The 16,921-nt window shown below is 44.2% G+C and overlaps 1 protein-coding gene across 2 annotated transcripts in view; it reads right to left on the minus strand.

Annotated features, from left to right (window-relative positions):
* The window catches only part of LOC308262244 ((E2-independent) E3 ubiquitin-conjugating enzyme FATS), a gene marked incomplete at its 3' end in the record, with an annotated part of 233,362 nt that overhangs the window by 196,328 nt on the left and 20,113 nt on the right, over nt 1–16,921 (minus strand). For both annotated transcript variants that reach the window (XM_080694701.1, XM_080694700.1), the window contains exon 2: nt 4,296–4,368. In XM_080694701.1, the coding sequence (XP_080550827.1) occupies nt 4,296–4,368 (73 nt within the window). The remainder of the gene's footprint in view (nt 1–4,295; nt 4,369–16,921) is intronic.

A 16,921-nucleotide genomic window follows, 5' to 3' on the forward strand; every position in this document is an offset into this window, starting at 1 on the left:
GTGTCTTTGTGACTTCACTCAACTCTTCTACCTGATGCCAGGCCACCGGTGCTCTGGGCAGAGCTTGTTGGTCACCAGGGGACCTGCCCACAGCCTCCATTCGCAGACACCAAGGTGGGCCTCTCTCTGAGGAGTCCACGTACTTGCTGCTCATCCCTGACACCAGCCTCCTGCCGATCGCTGCCCATGCCTGGCTACCCCAGGCTCCCCAGTCCCTTTGTCTACCTTGCCCAGCAGGTATGTCGCTCCTGGTCCCAGCCCATCTCATTCTGCCCTCTCTGCAACTTCACTCTCTCCATGCTAGGCCCTCCTGCTGGGTGACTGCAAGTGAAGGTCCAGTGTTATTGTGCCTTGGCAGCTGCGGCGCTGTAAAAGGCTTCCACACAGGTCTCCCTGCTCCGGCCGCTCCCTCAGACAAGCTCCCCAGCCAAACATCCTCCTTATCACAGGGACCTTGTCTTGATCATCAAACTTCAGTCCCTACCAGCCTGTGGAGTCCCACTGCTAACACAGCGCCACTTTGCTCCCTCTGGTTCCAGAAAGATCTTGCCTGCTGCTGGATGGCAGGTAGATGTTCGGCCCATCCTCTCCAGCTTTCTCGCAATGTTTACCCAAGGGATTTGCTCTTTCCCAGAATGTGAGCAATGCTGGATGCCTCTCTGGTATTTGTGTTCAGCTCAGATGCTGAGGCACCAAGAGAACTTTTAGCAAGGGGTGGGTTAGCAAGAGAAACTCACAGAAGGTGTGTCAGGCAGAGGAGACTCTCTGAGCAAGGTGAGCACCCGAGGGTGGTGAGCACAGGCACCGCAAGGCAGGGGGCCTGAGAAGCACAAACCCCAACCAGGATAAGGGGAGCAGGCCCACCCAGGGGATTAGACCTTGTCCTCTGAGGGCCACTGCAAGTTTGACCCGAGAAGGTGCATTGACTAAAGGTAATCTCCTAAACTGCTCAATAGATGAGTTCTCCCCGTGGCCAGGGGGGAACCTATGAAAACGAGACAGAAGGAATTAAGAATAAACTAAGCAGCTCCTATAACACACACACACACACACACACACACACACACACACACACACACACACACACACACATAAAAAACAAAAGCTATGTGCTTCAGCTCCAGCAACAGAACCTTCATAAACAGCAGGCTCTCAGGAAAGTCAAGAGATACAGTCAGTGTCCCTTCTCTTCCTCATTTATCAAACAAACTGCTCTTACAAATGACGCCTTCTGGGAGAAAGAACTACCGCTGGGGCCAGGCCCAGGTGTTCTATTTCAGGGAAGAAAGAGCGGTGCTTCCCCCTAGCAGGCCCACGGTATGTATTCTACCAGAAAGAATAACCGACTCGATACCAATGAGATTATAGCTAGTGTCGGGAGGGCAGTGAGCACTGCTCTTGAAAAAGCTGGAATACAGGGACGATCATCCTCCAGTTTGAAGTGAAATACAGTGACTTCATCCCTCTCATCAATCAAAGGCCCATCCTTTAAAAACTGCCACTTGTAAAGGTCGGGCTTAACTGATCAGGAGGGAGAATATTTTATGCAGACCCACCTTCCTTCTGAAGCCAAGTGAATTAGCAATTAAAAATTCCAAGTGACCTTCATTGATCCCCTTGACTTCCATTTCCACTAACTGGTTTCCCTAGAAATGGCCCAAAGTAGGCACCAGACTTAAAAACCACCCAATCCTCCCATCCAGTAGCCTCCCCTGCAGGCAGGTCACCCAGGGAAGTAGAGATGAGAACCAGAATCTTCTTATAACACCTAGGATTGTGATTTCAAAGGGCCTTTCTACCTTCCTAAGATTTTAAAAACAGATGTAAGTTTGGGTAGGAATAGTCAGTCATCTTTCCTACATTTTTCCCCTTACTTTTCAGATCCTATTCATCATAATGAACTGAAATTTTACACAAGCCAACAGATTTTGAAGGCCTTGGCAAGAGGACACTTCCACCATAAGACATCAGCTCTCCGCCTTCCGGCCTGGAACTCCAGTGGCCAAGGCACAGAACAGTTGTGTGGTACAAATGCAGAAAGAAATGCAAAAAGAAGTGCCCTTGCTGTTCAGAGTTGAGCTTAGTTCTGTATGGAATTAGTTCTGTTTTGCTCCACTGCAAGAACTCAACTAAAATTAGTCTTGGCATTTTTAACGAGTGCCCAAAACAACTTTTTAACAGTTGAAAACAACCTCAGAGGAGACCCCAGAGTGAGAGAGACAGAGCCACAGAAAATCAACGTGGGGAAGTTGATTTTCCCAAACAACTTAGTGCCTGCCTACATAGGAGTCCTTGCCCTACACCAGAATACCCAAGGTTAACCCTGCCTTTCAAGTGCTTCTCCATAATTAGCACGATGACAGTTTAGAAAGAACAGAAAGAAAGCCAGGACTCTTGCCTCCCTCCCAGCCAGGGTTGATGGGGCCTGTTCCCTGCAGCCTGGCCCGTCAACACTCAGACTCGGTCCAGTATGAAGCTGGTTCCTCAGTTATTCCACTGCTGAGAAGCTTCGTAACATGCATCTGCTGAGCCAGTGCCCAGGTAAGTCGGTAGGTCATTCTGAGCTGACCCAGACCTGCGGTGAAGGCATCAACACATCCACATGTGAGTCAGGTCTGATGGCCCTGCACCTGCCTCGATTATTCTGAGGAAAGCACATCTCTCCTCTGTCCCCAAACCTCCCGCAGGCGCAGGTGGCCACGCCTGATTCCTGGGCCTGCCCTTGCTTTTTGGCAGAAGCATCTATCAACAGAGTCACATTCTTACCATAGGCAATTTCCAGACTAGCTTTTCAAGGGCTTCCTACTAAATATCTGCCACGATTAAAAAACAAGCTGGGAACCGAGCTTTGGGGGCTTCCAGACAGGATTAGATATGAAAGCTTCTCTCAAACAATATTTTTGTCTTGGTTTGACTATATCATTTATGGAAAGAAATTCGGTTTCTTGCTATTTTTGATATAGGCAGGTAGTGGCAGGCAATGAAGAACGGCAATAAATGTGTGTGTACATATATATGTCACAAGCAGATACACATCTCTAAATACACGTACTCATATAAGTACATATACCTGTGTATTTTTTATCTATCACAATTCATCTTTCATATTTACAAATTAAACTGAGCATTAAAGATAACATTTGCTACACTGAAACATTCTTTTAAAAAGTATTTTTGCAAGCCAGGCATGGTGGCGCACACCTGTAATCCCAGCATTTGGGAGGCTGAGACAGGAGGATCAAGGTTCAAGGACAGCTGCTTAGTGAGGCCCTCTGCAACTTAGTCAGATCCTGTTTCAAAATAAAGAATGGAAAATAGAGCTGGGGGTGCAGCTCAGAGGTAGAATGCCTCTGGGTTCCATCCCCGGTACCCCAGAAAAATAAATAAATAAAAATAAAAAGTATTTTTGCTAGAGTCTCCGAGTTGAATGCTCCACTGAGTCAATGGTTTTCTTGGAGCACCCCCTCCAGAACCTCTGATCAAACTGCAGATGTTTCTGACGTGGAGGAGGGGAGGAGGCCTTGTTTCCACATAATTTATGCTAACAAATTTAATAAAAGTTATGAACTGTAACCAGCTCACCTAGTGTTTTTATAATTTAATGGCTATGAGCTAAAGCTTCATAAAAACTGATTTATGAACGCACAGCCACCATACCTATGTTGAATTTGCACCCACACCACTTGAGAATATTTCATATTCTTTATCTGTCCCACTGATGCTTCTTGGAGGTCCCCTGCTCCACACCAGCTGGACCAGCACGCTCAGCTGCCTGTGGTCACGGGGGTCCCTAGGCTCCACCCTAGGGAAGCAGCTGTCATCCCTTATCATCCTTTTCATCAAAGCAGAAGCCGGATGTCAGCCAGGCGTGGTGGTGCACGCTTGTAATCCTAGCATTCGGGAGGCTGAGACAGGAGGGTCGAGGTACGCTGGAGAGCCTCAGCTACTTAGTGAGGGCCTTTGCAACTCAGTGAGACCTTGTTTCAAAATAAAAAATAAAAAATAGGGCTGGGGGTGTAGCTAGGAGGTATAATGCCCTGGGCTCCCCAGTACTGCAAAAAATAAACCTTATACTGAGTGTTTAGAAATTGAAACCAGGTTCAAATCCTGTTAGAGCTACTGAGCTATCCTATCATGCTTTGTTTTGTAGGAAACTAGCCTCCAAAGTACATTACTAAAAAAAAATTGAGAGAGAGAGAGAGAGAGAGAGAGAGAGAGAGAGCGAGCGAGAGAGAGAGAGCGCACTGAGAAGGGAAAAGAGAGAGAAGAGAGCGAGCGCTTGCCTGGTTCTTTACCTGTGTTTGAAAGACTTTCATTTCTTTCCCAGGTAGAGTGCTCTTTGGGGGATGAGAAAAGCCGGCTGTGGATCTGAAAAATAAACAGAAATCTCTCCTAGTTTTATACTTTTATTTCCCAGATATATAATCTTCAGCAACATACATTATTTTTAAAAAGAAGAACATGCCTAGAATCTCTCTATTCCCCCAAGAAAGAATGACAACGTGGAAGGAATATATATTTCCATTTCCTCCTGAGTTAACTCTGCCAGCAAATAAAAGGCAGGTTTCTGATTATTTCAAAATGCACAAGAGGAAGGGAAGGAGGTAAAAAAAAAAAATCTGCCACCGGCCAACATTGATTCGGCCAGGGATTCTGATAGCAGATCAAAGAACCACCTCTAATATTTCTGTTCTAGCCCATCACTGCGAAGAATGCATGTTGAGATAAAACTAAACATTCAATAAATATTGATGAATTGATTAACCATGAGCAATTAAGTTTCAGGAATTAGCCCTCAAGGCCCAATGAAAATGAGATTGATGGACACAAAAGTATTCTGCTATCTCCAAGTGTAAGCCACAGGATGATTTTCTCTACCAAAAGGCAAAACTTGATTCTGCAAAGATGCCCTGAAAGCAGCTCTCTGTGGGCGAGACGGGGCTCTCATGACAAGCCCATGCCCCTCCGTTCCCCTCGTTTCTCAAAATACCTGATGGCCTCGCTCCAAGTGAAGAACACCTGCTCTGACCATCCCGCCGTGACCAGGTGTGATCCGAAGGGGCGGCTCACTGACAGAGCGCATGCTCGGCTCAGTCTGAGCTCAGTTCATTTCTTTGTCCCAAAGCCTAATATACTCGCGACGCTCAGCTGTCCCTTAGGACCCCTTTATATCCTCAGGATCTGGAGGCCTTGTACAGGTCTACAGAGGGGAAGCAGCAGACAAGGGATGTTTCTGTCCCAAGGAGAAGTCTGGCTTCCCCTGACTCCATGGGGACAGAGCAAGAATGGAAGGGGCCAGGCTAAGATTTGAAGGTTACCACTGTGGCCGTGGACCCCAGGCTCCCTGCTCCTGGACTCAGCTACTGCCTATCAGCTACACGGTTATAAATTATAACAAGAAATGCTGACGATAATTGACACTTCACACATGCTGGCTATTGTGTTCACGGTTTTGTATACATCATCTCCCTCAATTTTCAGGACTGTAAGAAAGATATGTTGGTATCAGCCCCACAGTGGCAGCAGAGAAGCCTGAAGCTTCGGTGAGTAAATAGCCCAGGTCACCAGGCTGGGATGAGAGGAAGCCAGGATTCAGACACGGCCCGCCAGGCCCAAAGAACAGAGCTTCTGGCCTAAACCCCAAATGTTGTTGTTGTTGTTGTTATTTTCCTTCTACTACCAGGGATTGTTATTGGCTAGTTGGCTATGTCTGGCAATATTTATATAGTCATCATATAGCCATGTGACCTTTTCTCAGATTTAGCATAGACAGGTCACAGAGAATACTGGATAATAAAAAAAAAAAATTTCAAGAGGCATAAAAAAGGTACCATGACATTTCCCATGGGATTGGAAAATAATTTAAATACCAAATTTAACTGCAGAAGAGAGCTGTGTCTCAGCTGCTTAGACACAACCAACCCGGGTTGTGATTGGTTGTGATTGAAGACATACTGTCTCTTCCCCCAGCTATCTTAGGAGGTTTTTTTTTTTTTTTTGGTGGGGGGTGGACTGGAGACTAAATCCAGGGGTATTCTACCTCCAAATACCTCTAGCTATTTTTATATTTTATTCTGAAACAAGGTCTTGCTAAGTTGCTAAGGTTGGCCTCAAACTTGCAATCCTTCCTGCTTCGGCCTCCCAAGTACTGAGATTACAGGTGTGCACTGCTATGCCTGGTTTATGAGATTACATGTATGTACCACCATGTTTAATTTTTTTTTTTTTTTGCGGGTTTGGGAATGGAACCCAGGGGCATTTGACCTCCAAGCTATACCCCCTGCCCTATTTTTTCTTTATTTTGAAACTGGGTCTCACTGAGTTGCCGAGGGCCTCACTAAGTAGCTGAGGCTGTCCGCAAACCACGATCCTCCAGGTCTCAGCCTCCCAAATGCTGGGATTACAAGCGTGCACCACCATGCCCGGCTACCATGTTTAATTTATTAGGCTCCTTTAAGAGAGGCTGCTATGCACATTTTTTTTAACTGCAGATCCTTCAAGCCCAGCAAGGTAATTAGCCTGAGATCTGACATCACAAAATAAACTTTCACTAATTTTCTCTTGATGCCCTCCCTACCCTACACAGCGATCAAGCAGGAGCTCTGGCCTCACTGTGAACTCACAGACATGGAGGTGTGTGGCTTGGATTGAGGGTGAATTTTTTCTCTCTGCGGCCTCAACATTTCCTGGTAGATGGTATATTAATTAGGCCCCTCAGTGACACCTAGCTTCTCCAGAGCTTACAAACTTTTTCTGTAGCTCTGGGCACTGTTGACTCAAGAATTCCCATCAGCAGGTGACTCAGGAACAGCTGGATCACCCGACCTCAGAGCTCAGTCCAAGCACAGGGCTTTAGAAGGGCTGTGCTCACCCTCATCCCTTTGTGCTCCCTTGAGGGAGAAGTCTCAAGGGGGCCTGGCTGTCTGCCCTGCTAATTGTGGGGCATCACTGGGCAGCTAATCCCTGACCACACAACTCCCCTGAGCTTCCCCATCCCCTGGACTGTGCACACGCTGGCCCGCCCACCACAGGGCCTCTGTGTGCACCGCTGTGTTGGTGTAACCTGCCTGCCTGGTTCTCCTCTGGATCTCATGTGTCTTGCCCAAGGAAGGGTATCTCCTGACACCACCTTCAGAAGCAGGTCATGTTTCCTGACTTATAACACAGCTGCATTCCTGTTCCTTACAGTGCATACCTTGGCTTGTAAAGACAGTGAGTGCATGAGGACACAGCTGATGTCCATTTCTCTCTCTGATGAGAACCCCCCATGAGAATAAAATTAATTATGCCCAGCTTGCCAGTGGATTCCTATCTTCTAATATAGGGCTGGACACATAGTAGGCTCTTCATAAATATTTGTGGAAAGTCTTAGCAAATAGTTTAAAAAGATAGAATTCCTTGCATCTTATCAAATCAAAATAGAATGAAATTAGATATAAACAGCAAAAAGAAAAACATGAAAACCATTTAAACACATGGCTATTGAACAATCTACTTCCATGCCCGTGTGTGTGTGTGTGTGTGTGTGTGTGTGTGTGTGTGTGTGTGTGTGTGACTGAGTATTGAACTTTTACTTTACTTTACATTACCAGGGCACTTTACTCCAAGTTATACCCCCAGCTTTTTTCATTTCTTTATTTTGTTTTGAAACAGGATCTTGCTATGTTACTGAAAGTCTCACTAAGTTGCTGAGGCTGGTCTCAAACCTATGATTCTCTTGTCTCAGCTTCCCTTGGTACTGAAATTAAAGGCATGCACTGCCATGCTCGGTGAGTAGTATACTTTTGAAGAACAAATGGATAATAGAAGAAATGGGGAAAATTTTAAAAATTTTTAGAATCGAATGAGAACAGAGATACAACATATAAGAATTTCTGGGATGCCATGAAGGTGGTTCTAAGAATAAAATATCAGAAAAATAATAGCCTCATGATGCATCTCAATGTTCTAGAGATACAAGGATGAACCAATTCCAGATCCATTAGAAGGAAGAAAATAATTAAGATCAGAGCTGAAAGTAATGAAATAGGAAATTAAAAATAATACAAATAATCAATGTAATAAAGAGTTGGTTCTTTGAAAATATAAACAAACTTGAAAATTTCCTAGCCAAATTAACCAAAAGAAAGACCCAAATTAATAAATTTAGAGGTAGGAAAAGAGAGATCACCACAGACATTACAGAAATTCATAGGATCATTTTTGAATATTTTGAAAACTTATACTTCAATGAATTAAAATATCTAGAAGAAATGGATATTTTTTAAATACATACAGTCTGCCAAAATTGAACCAAGAGGATATAGAAAACCTAAACAGACTAATAACAATCAGTAAGATCAAAGAAGTAATAAAAATCTTTAAATACAAAAAGTCTAGATCCCAGATGAATTCTCAGTTGAATTCTTCCAGACCCTTAAAGAAGTAATGCCAATGTTCTTTAAGTTATCTCAAATATAGTACAAATTCATTGTACTATGAAGCTACTATCACCTGAATACCCAAACCAGATAAGAACATATCAAGGAAAGGAAACTGTAGGCCAATATTCCTCCTGAACATAAATGTAAAAGTCCTTAATAAAATATTATCCAATTGTATCCAACAACACAGGAGGAAGATTGTAAGTCATGGTCAAGTTATTTTTATTTCAGGAATGCAAAGATGGTTTAACATTCACAAAGCAATAAATGTAGTTTGCCCCATAAGTAGAAGTAAGGACAAAAATCGTATGATAATTTCAATAAGTGGAAAAAAGTCTTTGACAAAATTCAGTGCCCATTCATGATATAAAATCAGTGAAGAAAATGGTGATTTGGCCAGGCATGGTGGCGTACATTTGTAATTCCAGTACTTGGGAGACAGACAGAAAGATCACAGGTTTGTGGCTAGCGTCGCCTACTTAGTGAGGCTCTCTACAGCTTAGTGAGATCTTATTTCAAAATAAATGAATAAAAACCAGGGCTGGGGGTATATGTAGGATGTAGAATTCCCCTGGGTTCCATCCCAAGTACTGCAAGAAATTGGGGATACGGGCATGGTGGTAATGACTGTAATCCCAATACTTAGGAAGCTGAGTCAGGAGGATTGAAGGTTAAAGGACAGCCTCAGCAACCTAGTGAGATGCTTTCTGGGAAAAACAAAAGGTAAAAAAGGGCTAGAAGTATATCTCAGAGGTAAAATGGTCCTGGGTACAATCTCTAGTACAAGATAGAGAGAGAGATAGAGAAAGAGAATGAATGAATGAGAAGAGAATAAATTTGGGATAAAAAGAACTGTATGGGGCAAATACAAAGTCAACATCATAGTGGATGGCAAAAATCTGAAAACATTTTCTCTAAAATTAGGTACAAAGCAATTACATCTATTTTCACCACTCCTATTTAATATGGTACTTAAAATTTTAGCCATAACATCTAGGCAAGAAAAGAAAATAAATGAAATTGAAATAGAAAAGGCAGAATTCAAATTATTACTCTAATATATCTAAGTATAATTTATATATATATATATATATATATATATATATATAAATTATACTTAGATAATCCAGAAACCTCCACCAGAAGACTTCTAAAGCTGATACACAAATTTCTACAAGGAATCAGAATACAAAATCAATATATAAAAATCAATATCTTTCCTATACAACAGTAATTAATTAGCTAAAAGAGAAATAAAAAAATTCTATTCACAACAGCTGCAAAAGTTAAATACCTAGGAACAAATACAACCAAGGAGATAAAAGATACATACAATGAAAATTATGGAATATCAAAGAAAGAAATTGAAAATGACACTGGAAGATAGACCTCCCATGTTCATGGATAGGCGAAATTAGTATTATTAAAATGGCCATGTTACCAAGTTATCTACAGATTCAATGCAGTCCCCACAAAAATACCAATGACCTTTTTCACAGAAGAGGAATAAAAATCTTAAAATAAAATGAAAGAATAAAAGACCCAGCATAGCCAAACAGACACAAAGAGTAACAGAACAGAAGACACAGAAACAAACCCACAGAGTCATCTAATCCTCAGCAAAGGTGCCAAAAGCATATATAGGAGAAAAGACAGACTTTTTTTTTAAACAAATGGAACTGGGAAAACTGGATATCCAGATATAGAAGAATGAAACTATATTTCTATCTCTTGCCCTGCACAAAGGTCAATTAAAAATTAATTAAAGACCTAGGAATTTGATCAGAAACACTGCAATTGCTAGAAGGAAATATGATCCCAATACTCCAACACATGGATACAGGCAATAGCTTCCTCAAGGGATGCTTAATGTTCAGGAAATGATACCAAGAGAAGGCATCTAGATGGTCTTTGCACCATAAAGGGAACAAGAGCATGTAGAGAGAGGCTCTGAGTGGAGAAAAGAAGAGTATTGCCAATAATATACACAGAACTCAAAAACTCACCACCACGAGACAAACAGCTGAATCAATAAATGGGGCAAAGAACCAACAGACACCTTAAAAAGAAGAAATACAAACAGCCAAGAAATATAGGAAAAAACTTCCAACACTTTTAGCAACTAAGAAATGTACATCAAGACTGAGATTGCATCTCACTGCATTCAGAATGGCAGACATCAAGAAAATAAATAATAACCAATACTGGGAAGGATGTGAGGGAATAGGAAAACTTCTACACTGTTGGTAGGATTTAAGTTAGTATGTTTCCTAAATATCTCTTCATCCCTTCTCCACCTCTGTCTCACAGTCTTGATGGAGAACTTCTTAACTCCTGCCAAGACCACAATACCCTCTCCCCTCCTGCCTCTACCAGCTGCCCCCTCCACCCCATCACCTGCAATGTTTCCATAAAGCAAATCTGGTTATATCCCTCCCCAGATTACAACTTTAGGATTTAATGGATTTAACATATGGTACAGGCCATATTCATGAAGATTTTTCTAGGGTGGTTCATAATAGCAAAATGTTAGAAGTATCTGAATTAGCCAACAACAGGGAAGAGCTTTGTAGGTGAGAGTGTATGTGTACGGTGAAATCCCCAGCACCCAGTACTATTGTAACAATGTGTTACGCTCCCATCTCCTGGTCTACAAATACAGCAGCTGGTTACAGGTGGCTCAGATGCTGTGTTGATGCTGATGGTATTTCCCAGATCACAGGGAAGCACTAGTGACTTCTCGACTCAAGAGCCAATGCCTTGTGTTGGGGCTCAATCCCACGGGAAGGCGAGAGCAGAGACAAACGCATAAGTGGAGGCCGGTTACTAATTATACAAGAGACAACATTTTCAGCTCTGCTCCTACGTGTCTAACACGTAAAATATTTATTGGCTTCTTTCCCATCTCCTCCACTGGTCTGTAATTCCCACAAGGCAAGTTCTTGGTTCATTGCTGCATGTTAACATCTAGAACAGCCCCAGGTCCAGAGTACTGCCGAATGAATGAACACCTGTAAAACCACTTGGGAAAAGACTTAGAATTTGCCATTATTACAACAGATGATAGCACTGGATGTCCACTGTGATTTCCATGTGCAAATAGGCAAAAAATTATTAAAAGCACAAAATTTCATGAAAAAAATTGGGAGTACTGGGGATTGGGTCCAGGGACTTTCCACCTCCCAACTATACCCCCAGCCCTTTTTAGTTTTTATTTCAAAACAAGCTCTCTTTAGGTTGCTGTGTCTCAGCCTCCCAGTCACCACCCAGATCTTCCACAAGTCAAGTGTCTCCTTTACCATGAAGCCTTCCAGGGCCCAGGGAGTGCACTGGGTCCACCTTCTGAGCCTCCCCTGGGGCTCCTGGGCCTTGTAACCCAGCCAGGTCTGTTTTCCCAAGACAAGGAGTCCCTGGGGGAGGAGCTACCTGTGCATCTCAGGTATTTAGCACAGTGGTGGCCACCAAGGAAAAGCTCAGCAGATATGTGCAGAAGAGAGAAGGGAGGGAGGGAGGGAGGGAGGGAAGGAAGGAAGGAAGGAAGGAAGGAAAAAAGGAGGGAGGGAGAAAAGAATAGAGAAGGGAAGAAGAGAGGAAGGAGGGAAGAAAACAGGAGGGTGGGAGGAAGAAGACAGGAAAGAGAGAGGGTGCGATGGAGCCCGAACTCAGGGTGAGAAGTTAAGGGTAGACACCAGCCTCTGGCCTAAAATACCCAGGATTCAATGGTACCCTTTCTACATCCTCAAACCAGGTACTGGTCTAAGTCTGAACAGTGTACTGCACAGAGGGAGCCCCTGACCAGCCCAAGCTGTTTCCCAAATGACACGTGGCTCCTAAGCATTTCTTTGCGGTCTGTCTGCCTTCGTCTCGAGTGTGGCGTGTTAGCTAAGGAAGAGGACAGTAATCTACCACAGACACATAAGAAGGAAATGTAGGGGCTCTTGTCCACTGCCAGTGTCCAGGACCTGGTTCGCCCTGAGGTCACACAGGAGCCACAGTGGCAGCCACCCCCTGCCTCCTTCTGCCACTCTTGGAGAGGGACATAAGGCTATTATTTCCACTTCCAGATGTAAGATTGAGACACAGGGAGATTAAATAATATACCCAAAGCCAGGCATGGTGGCACACTTGTAATCCCAGCATTTTGGAGGCTGAGACAGGAGGAACATGGTTCACAAACAGCCTCAGTAACTTAGTGAGACCTTTTACAACTTATGAGACCCTGTTTCAAAACAAAGACTAAAAAATAGGGCTGGGGGTATAGCTCAGAGGTAGAATGCCCCTGGGTTTCATCCCCAGTACCACATAAATGAATGAATGAATGAATGAATGAATACTCAAGATTGCACACACATGGTAAGGAGCCCAGCTTGGAATTAAGGCAATTAAGACCCTCTCCTTGGGAACAGAAAAGTACGATGAGGATCAAACACCTGGCAAAATCTGGAGCCCTCACAATAGAATGGAGTGCTCCCATCTGCAAAGCCCTTAAATATGCATCACCACACTTAGCCTCTCCAGAGTCCATGAGAAGTAGCCAGGACACGGAGTTTTGTTTTGTGTTCCATTGTTATCATCATCATCATCATCATCATCATCATCATCATCATCATCACTACTACTATTATTACTGACACAACTAAGGCCCAGAGGTGGGAAAGGACCTAAGTGTCCAAGGACAAGGACACCTGGCTCCATCACACACAGCAGCCCTGACCTCCGCCCCCTGCACCGCCGCCACCTCACAGAGGACAGCCCTGCCTGCTGGCGCAGCCTGCAGGTCAGACCAGTGTCTGCTAGGATAACGATGACGTCAACATCAAACTGATGTGCGCACCCCGCCGGCAGCCAGAGTGATGCTCTAGGGAGCAGTAACTGACCACGCGCTATGCTGGGCAACTTCCACAACCTCTCCCTCCATTCTTCCAAATCCTGCTGTAGCGGCGGGCTCTACAGAACGTCCTTGTTATTTGTTGTACTGTTTTCATTGTTTCTGGGCCCTCTCTTGATGCCTCACTGTGGGCTCATAATTTTTATCTGTAGTCCTAAATGCATAGAGCTCTCCAGGCGTGACACATGCACATAATTGTAGCACTTGGGAGGCTGAAACAGGAGGGTCCTAGGTTGGAGGGCAGTCTCAAACTCGCAGATGAGTGAGGCTCTCAGAAACTTAGTGAGGCCCCGGTTTTAAATAAAAAATGGAATAGGTCTGGGGGGGGGTGTAGTTCAAAGGTGAAATGTCCCTGGGTTCAATCCCCAGTACCACACAAGAAAATAAAAATTGAAAATAATAAAAAGTAAAATAAAATGCAGAAAGCTCTGAAATCCCAGAGTTTTCTCCTTGTGTTTGAAGCAAACTAATCTGTCAGCAAAAACTTACCTAAACTCACCTAAGGCTATTTATAATACTAATTTATTCCATTTGGTATGAATATTCATAGATTTTGTTGCAAAAACATCAGTGAGCTTAATCGCAGGGTGCTACCTCGGATCCCACTGGAGATGTTGCACACATTCATCTCTGTAGACTTGAAAGCATCGCTGCTGAATCCCACGTGGTCCCCAGAGTCTACACGGAGGTCTATAGATAAGTACCGTGGACGTTTACTGAAACCTCCACACCAGCACCGGGGTTTAAATTTTCTACCTGCCAAATTTCATAAGAACCCCGTGATACAGGCAAATCCATGTATAACAGATAGGGCACCAGGCTATAGAGAGATGAGATCACTGGCTCTGAGTTGCAGCTCTACCAAGCCTAGAGCCAGGAGAAACCCCAGCCTGATCCATAGCTCACAATTCCCCCCACACCCAGGTACTTGGACCTTCCCTTTTCCAGCCACAACACAGTATGCATAAATGTGATGTGATGTGATGTGTGTGTGTGTGTGTGTGTGTGTGTGTGTGTGTTCAAGTGCATGCATTTGCCCAGTGAGAGGAGAGAGGGCTCTTGAGTTTTGCAAAGCACTGAGCTAGAAAATAAAGGACTGAAACTTCATACACTCCAGGAAAGAAGAGCGGGGAGAAAAGATCTGGGGGCTTCCAGGGCTACACAGAATCCTGCTGCCAACTCTGCCTCTCTGGACATGTGCGTAGTTTGCAGAAAAACAGAAGGAAAGTCTCAAATCTACTTGAATCCCAAGCAGCCAAACACCAGGAGTGGATTTAGGGCTGGGTCTTCTTTTTTAGGACAATGACAGACCTTGCTGGAGGTGGAAGAAAAAGAAGCTGCCCTGTTAACGGGGATGTACAAGTTCCACCGGGGGTGGGGGGCAAGCGGGAGGGCAGAGGAATCTACTTTGCACTTTCTACCGCCCTTCTCTTGGGAACGGTAGACCCTCTGCAGCGCCGAGCGAGATGTGCTTGGTCTCTGCCAGTGCGATGTGTTTGTTTGAAATCTTCTCAACCCTCCTCTGTGACGATAATTAATGTCAGACAGAGTACATTCTGGTGAACGCAGCCCTGAACCTATAATAGCTCAGAGCTGAGATGTCTCTCTACCCAAGCTCCCTCTTCATGGTTCACCTCTTCGTGTTTACATCTGGTTTAACTTTTTCTAATCTAAAATAAATCAGCATGAAAAAGCATTAGATTTTTCATTTAGATTCTCAATTGCCTTTTATTACCGAGATGATGTCCCTTGTCTGATTGCAATGGTGGGATCGTTCCCTTATTAGGATTTGAATGAGGACGCCACAGTTCACTCTTCCTGACTCCTCATTTCTCCTTCACTCTGTGTGTTTGTGTTTGGGGACTGGGGATGAAACTCAGGGGCATCCTAACTCCAAGATACAACTCTAGGCCTATTTTTAAAGTATTTATCTTGAAACATGGTCTCACTGAATAGCTGAGGCTGGCCTCAGACCCATGATCCTCTTGTCACGGTCTCCCACAATCTGGATTACAAGCATGCGCCACCCTTGCTCCTCTCTTAAGGGTGGTAGGGCTCTGATTTTAAAAGGAAACAAATCAGAATGGGAAGAGGATATGCTAGTCTGTCATTCTTCCTCTTGAGAGACACACGGAGGAAGGCCACCTCCTCTGGCCGCCGAAGGAGAAGTGGTCCCCAGAGAGACGCTTCTGCACCCCCACCCAGCAACGTCAAGGCCTTCCACTTGCAAATATCAGTGAGAGCAGCAAGAAAAAAGCGCGGGTCTGGGGATTTCAGCAAACATGGGGCACAGGGGGAGATTAACTCCAGAATGCAGGCATGTTAATTACCCAGTTACCAAGTCACAGTTTAGCGGAACTATTTTGTATATCAAAGCGGAAGCTGTCCCCTGATTCCTTAAGTATTCCTCTCAGCCTATCCTGTTATGTTTCCTATCATTTCAACATCTTCTCCTTCTGTTAAAGTAGGAGCTGATGATTCCAGAAGCTGAACTCGTTTCTTGTTCCACACGGAAACTTTATCCCTCGTAACTGTTTACCGTTAACTTCCAACCTTCCCTCAACCCGGGCCCTGCATGGCTAGCACTCAGGGTGAGGAACACTAATGTCCCCCAGCTTTGGTACATCTCAAGAAGTTCTGAGAATTCGATCGACAGCTCCACTCTATAGCTTCGGATTCAATTCTTGTTTTTCTTCTTTCAAGGCAACAGAGACGAAAACAAAAAGAGATCACCAAGCAGAACAAAGGCCCCTCCGGACCCTGGGCTCATTTCTTCCTGGAACTCCTCCCCAGGGCCTGGAGGGGAAAGAAAGGCCTTGACATTTTAGACTGGACACTGTTTTTTTGTGATTTATTTTTGCAACCAGATTTGCAGAAAGCAGCTTAACAGGCTCCTTCTTTTATACCTGACCTTCACACCTTCTCATAACCGGGGAGTGGGGGGATTGATGACCACTGCTTATCGAAGGATGGCACGATTTGGTCTTTAATGACTTTGTCACAGGAGAAATGTAACAGCCGCACTACAGAACTTACCACGTGCCCGGCATGGTGCTAAAGGCTTCACTGGCATTGTTTAATCTCCATGGAAACTCTAAAAGCAAGGGTTTACTATAATCTCATCTCAAATGCAAGGGAGTACCAATATTATGAATATCATTATTCATAAGAATGCCAACATTATGTGATCAGCAGCTGAGTGTCAGCAGGCTCTGGCAGCAAGCCAAGTGGAAAATACTATGCTTTCTATACGTGACCATATTCTTAGATGAAGGTGCTATCGTAGCTCCATTTTATATATGAAGCCCTTGACACGAGAGAAGGTGAAAGTTCATGGAAAGTCATAGAGTTAAACCCCAGCAGGTTTCAGGGTACCTGCATCAGGTCCAAGCCGCCCTCACCTTGTGCCTCAGGAGAGCATCGGCAATTCTGTAAGATGCTCAGAGTTGCAGTGAAACTTATCACAGCACAGAAGGACTTTGGATAATGAAGGAGAAATCCCAACGAATCGATGGAGGGGGTATAGGGGAGCAGGGAGAGAGAATTAGTGAAGGAAACCTTCCACTGATATTATGCACATATGTGAAATTATGAGTGACAATCTCGATAT

The sequence above is a fragment of the Muscardinus avellanarius genome (assembly GCF_963383645.1).
Source record: "Muscardinus avellanarius genome assembly, chromosome: 4".
NCBI lineage: Eukaryota > Metazoa > Chordata > Mammalia > Rodentia > Gliridae > Muscardinus > Muscardinus avellanarius.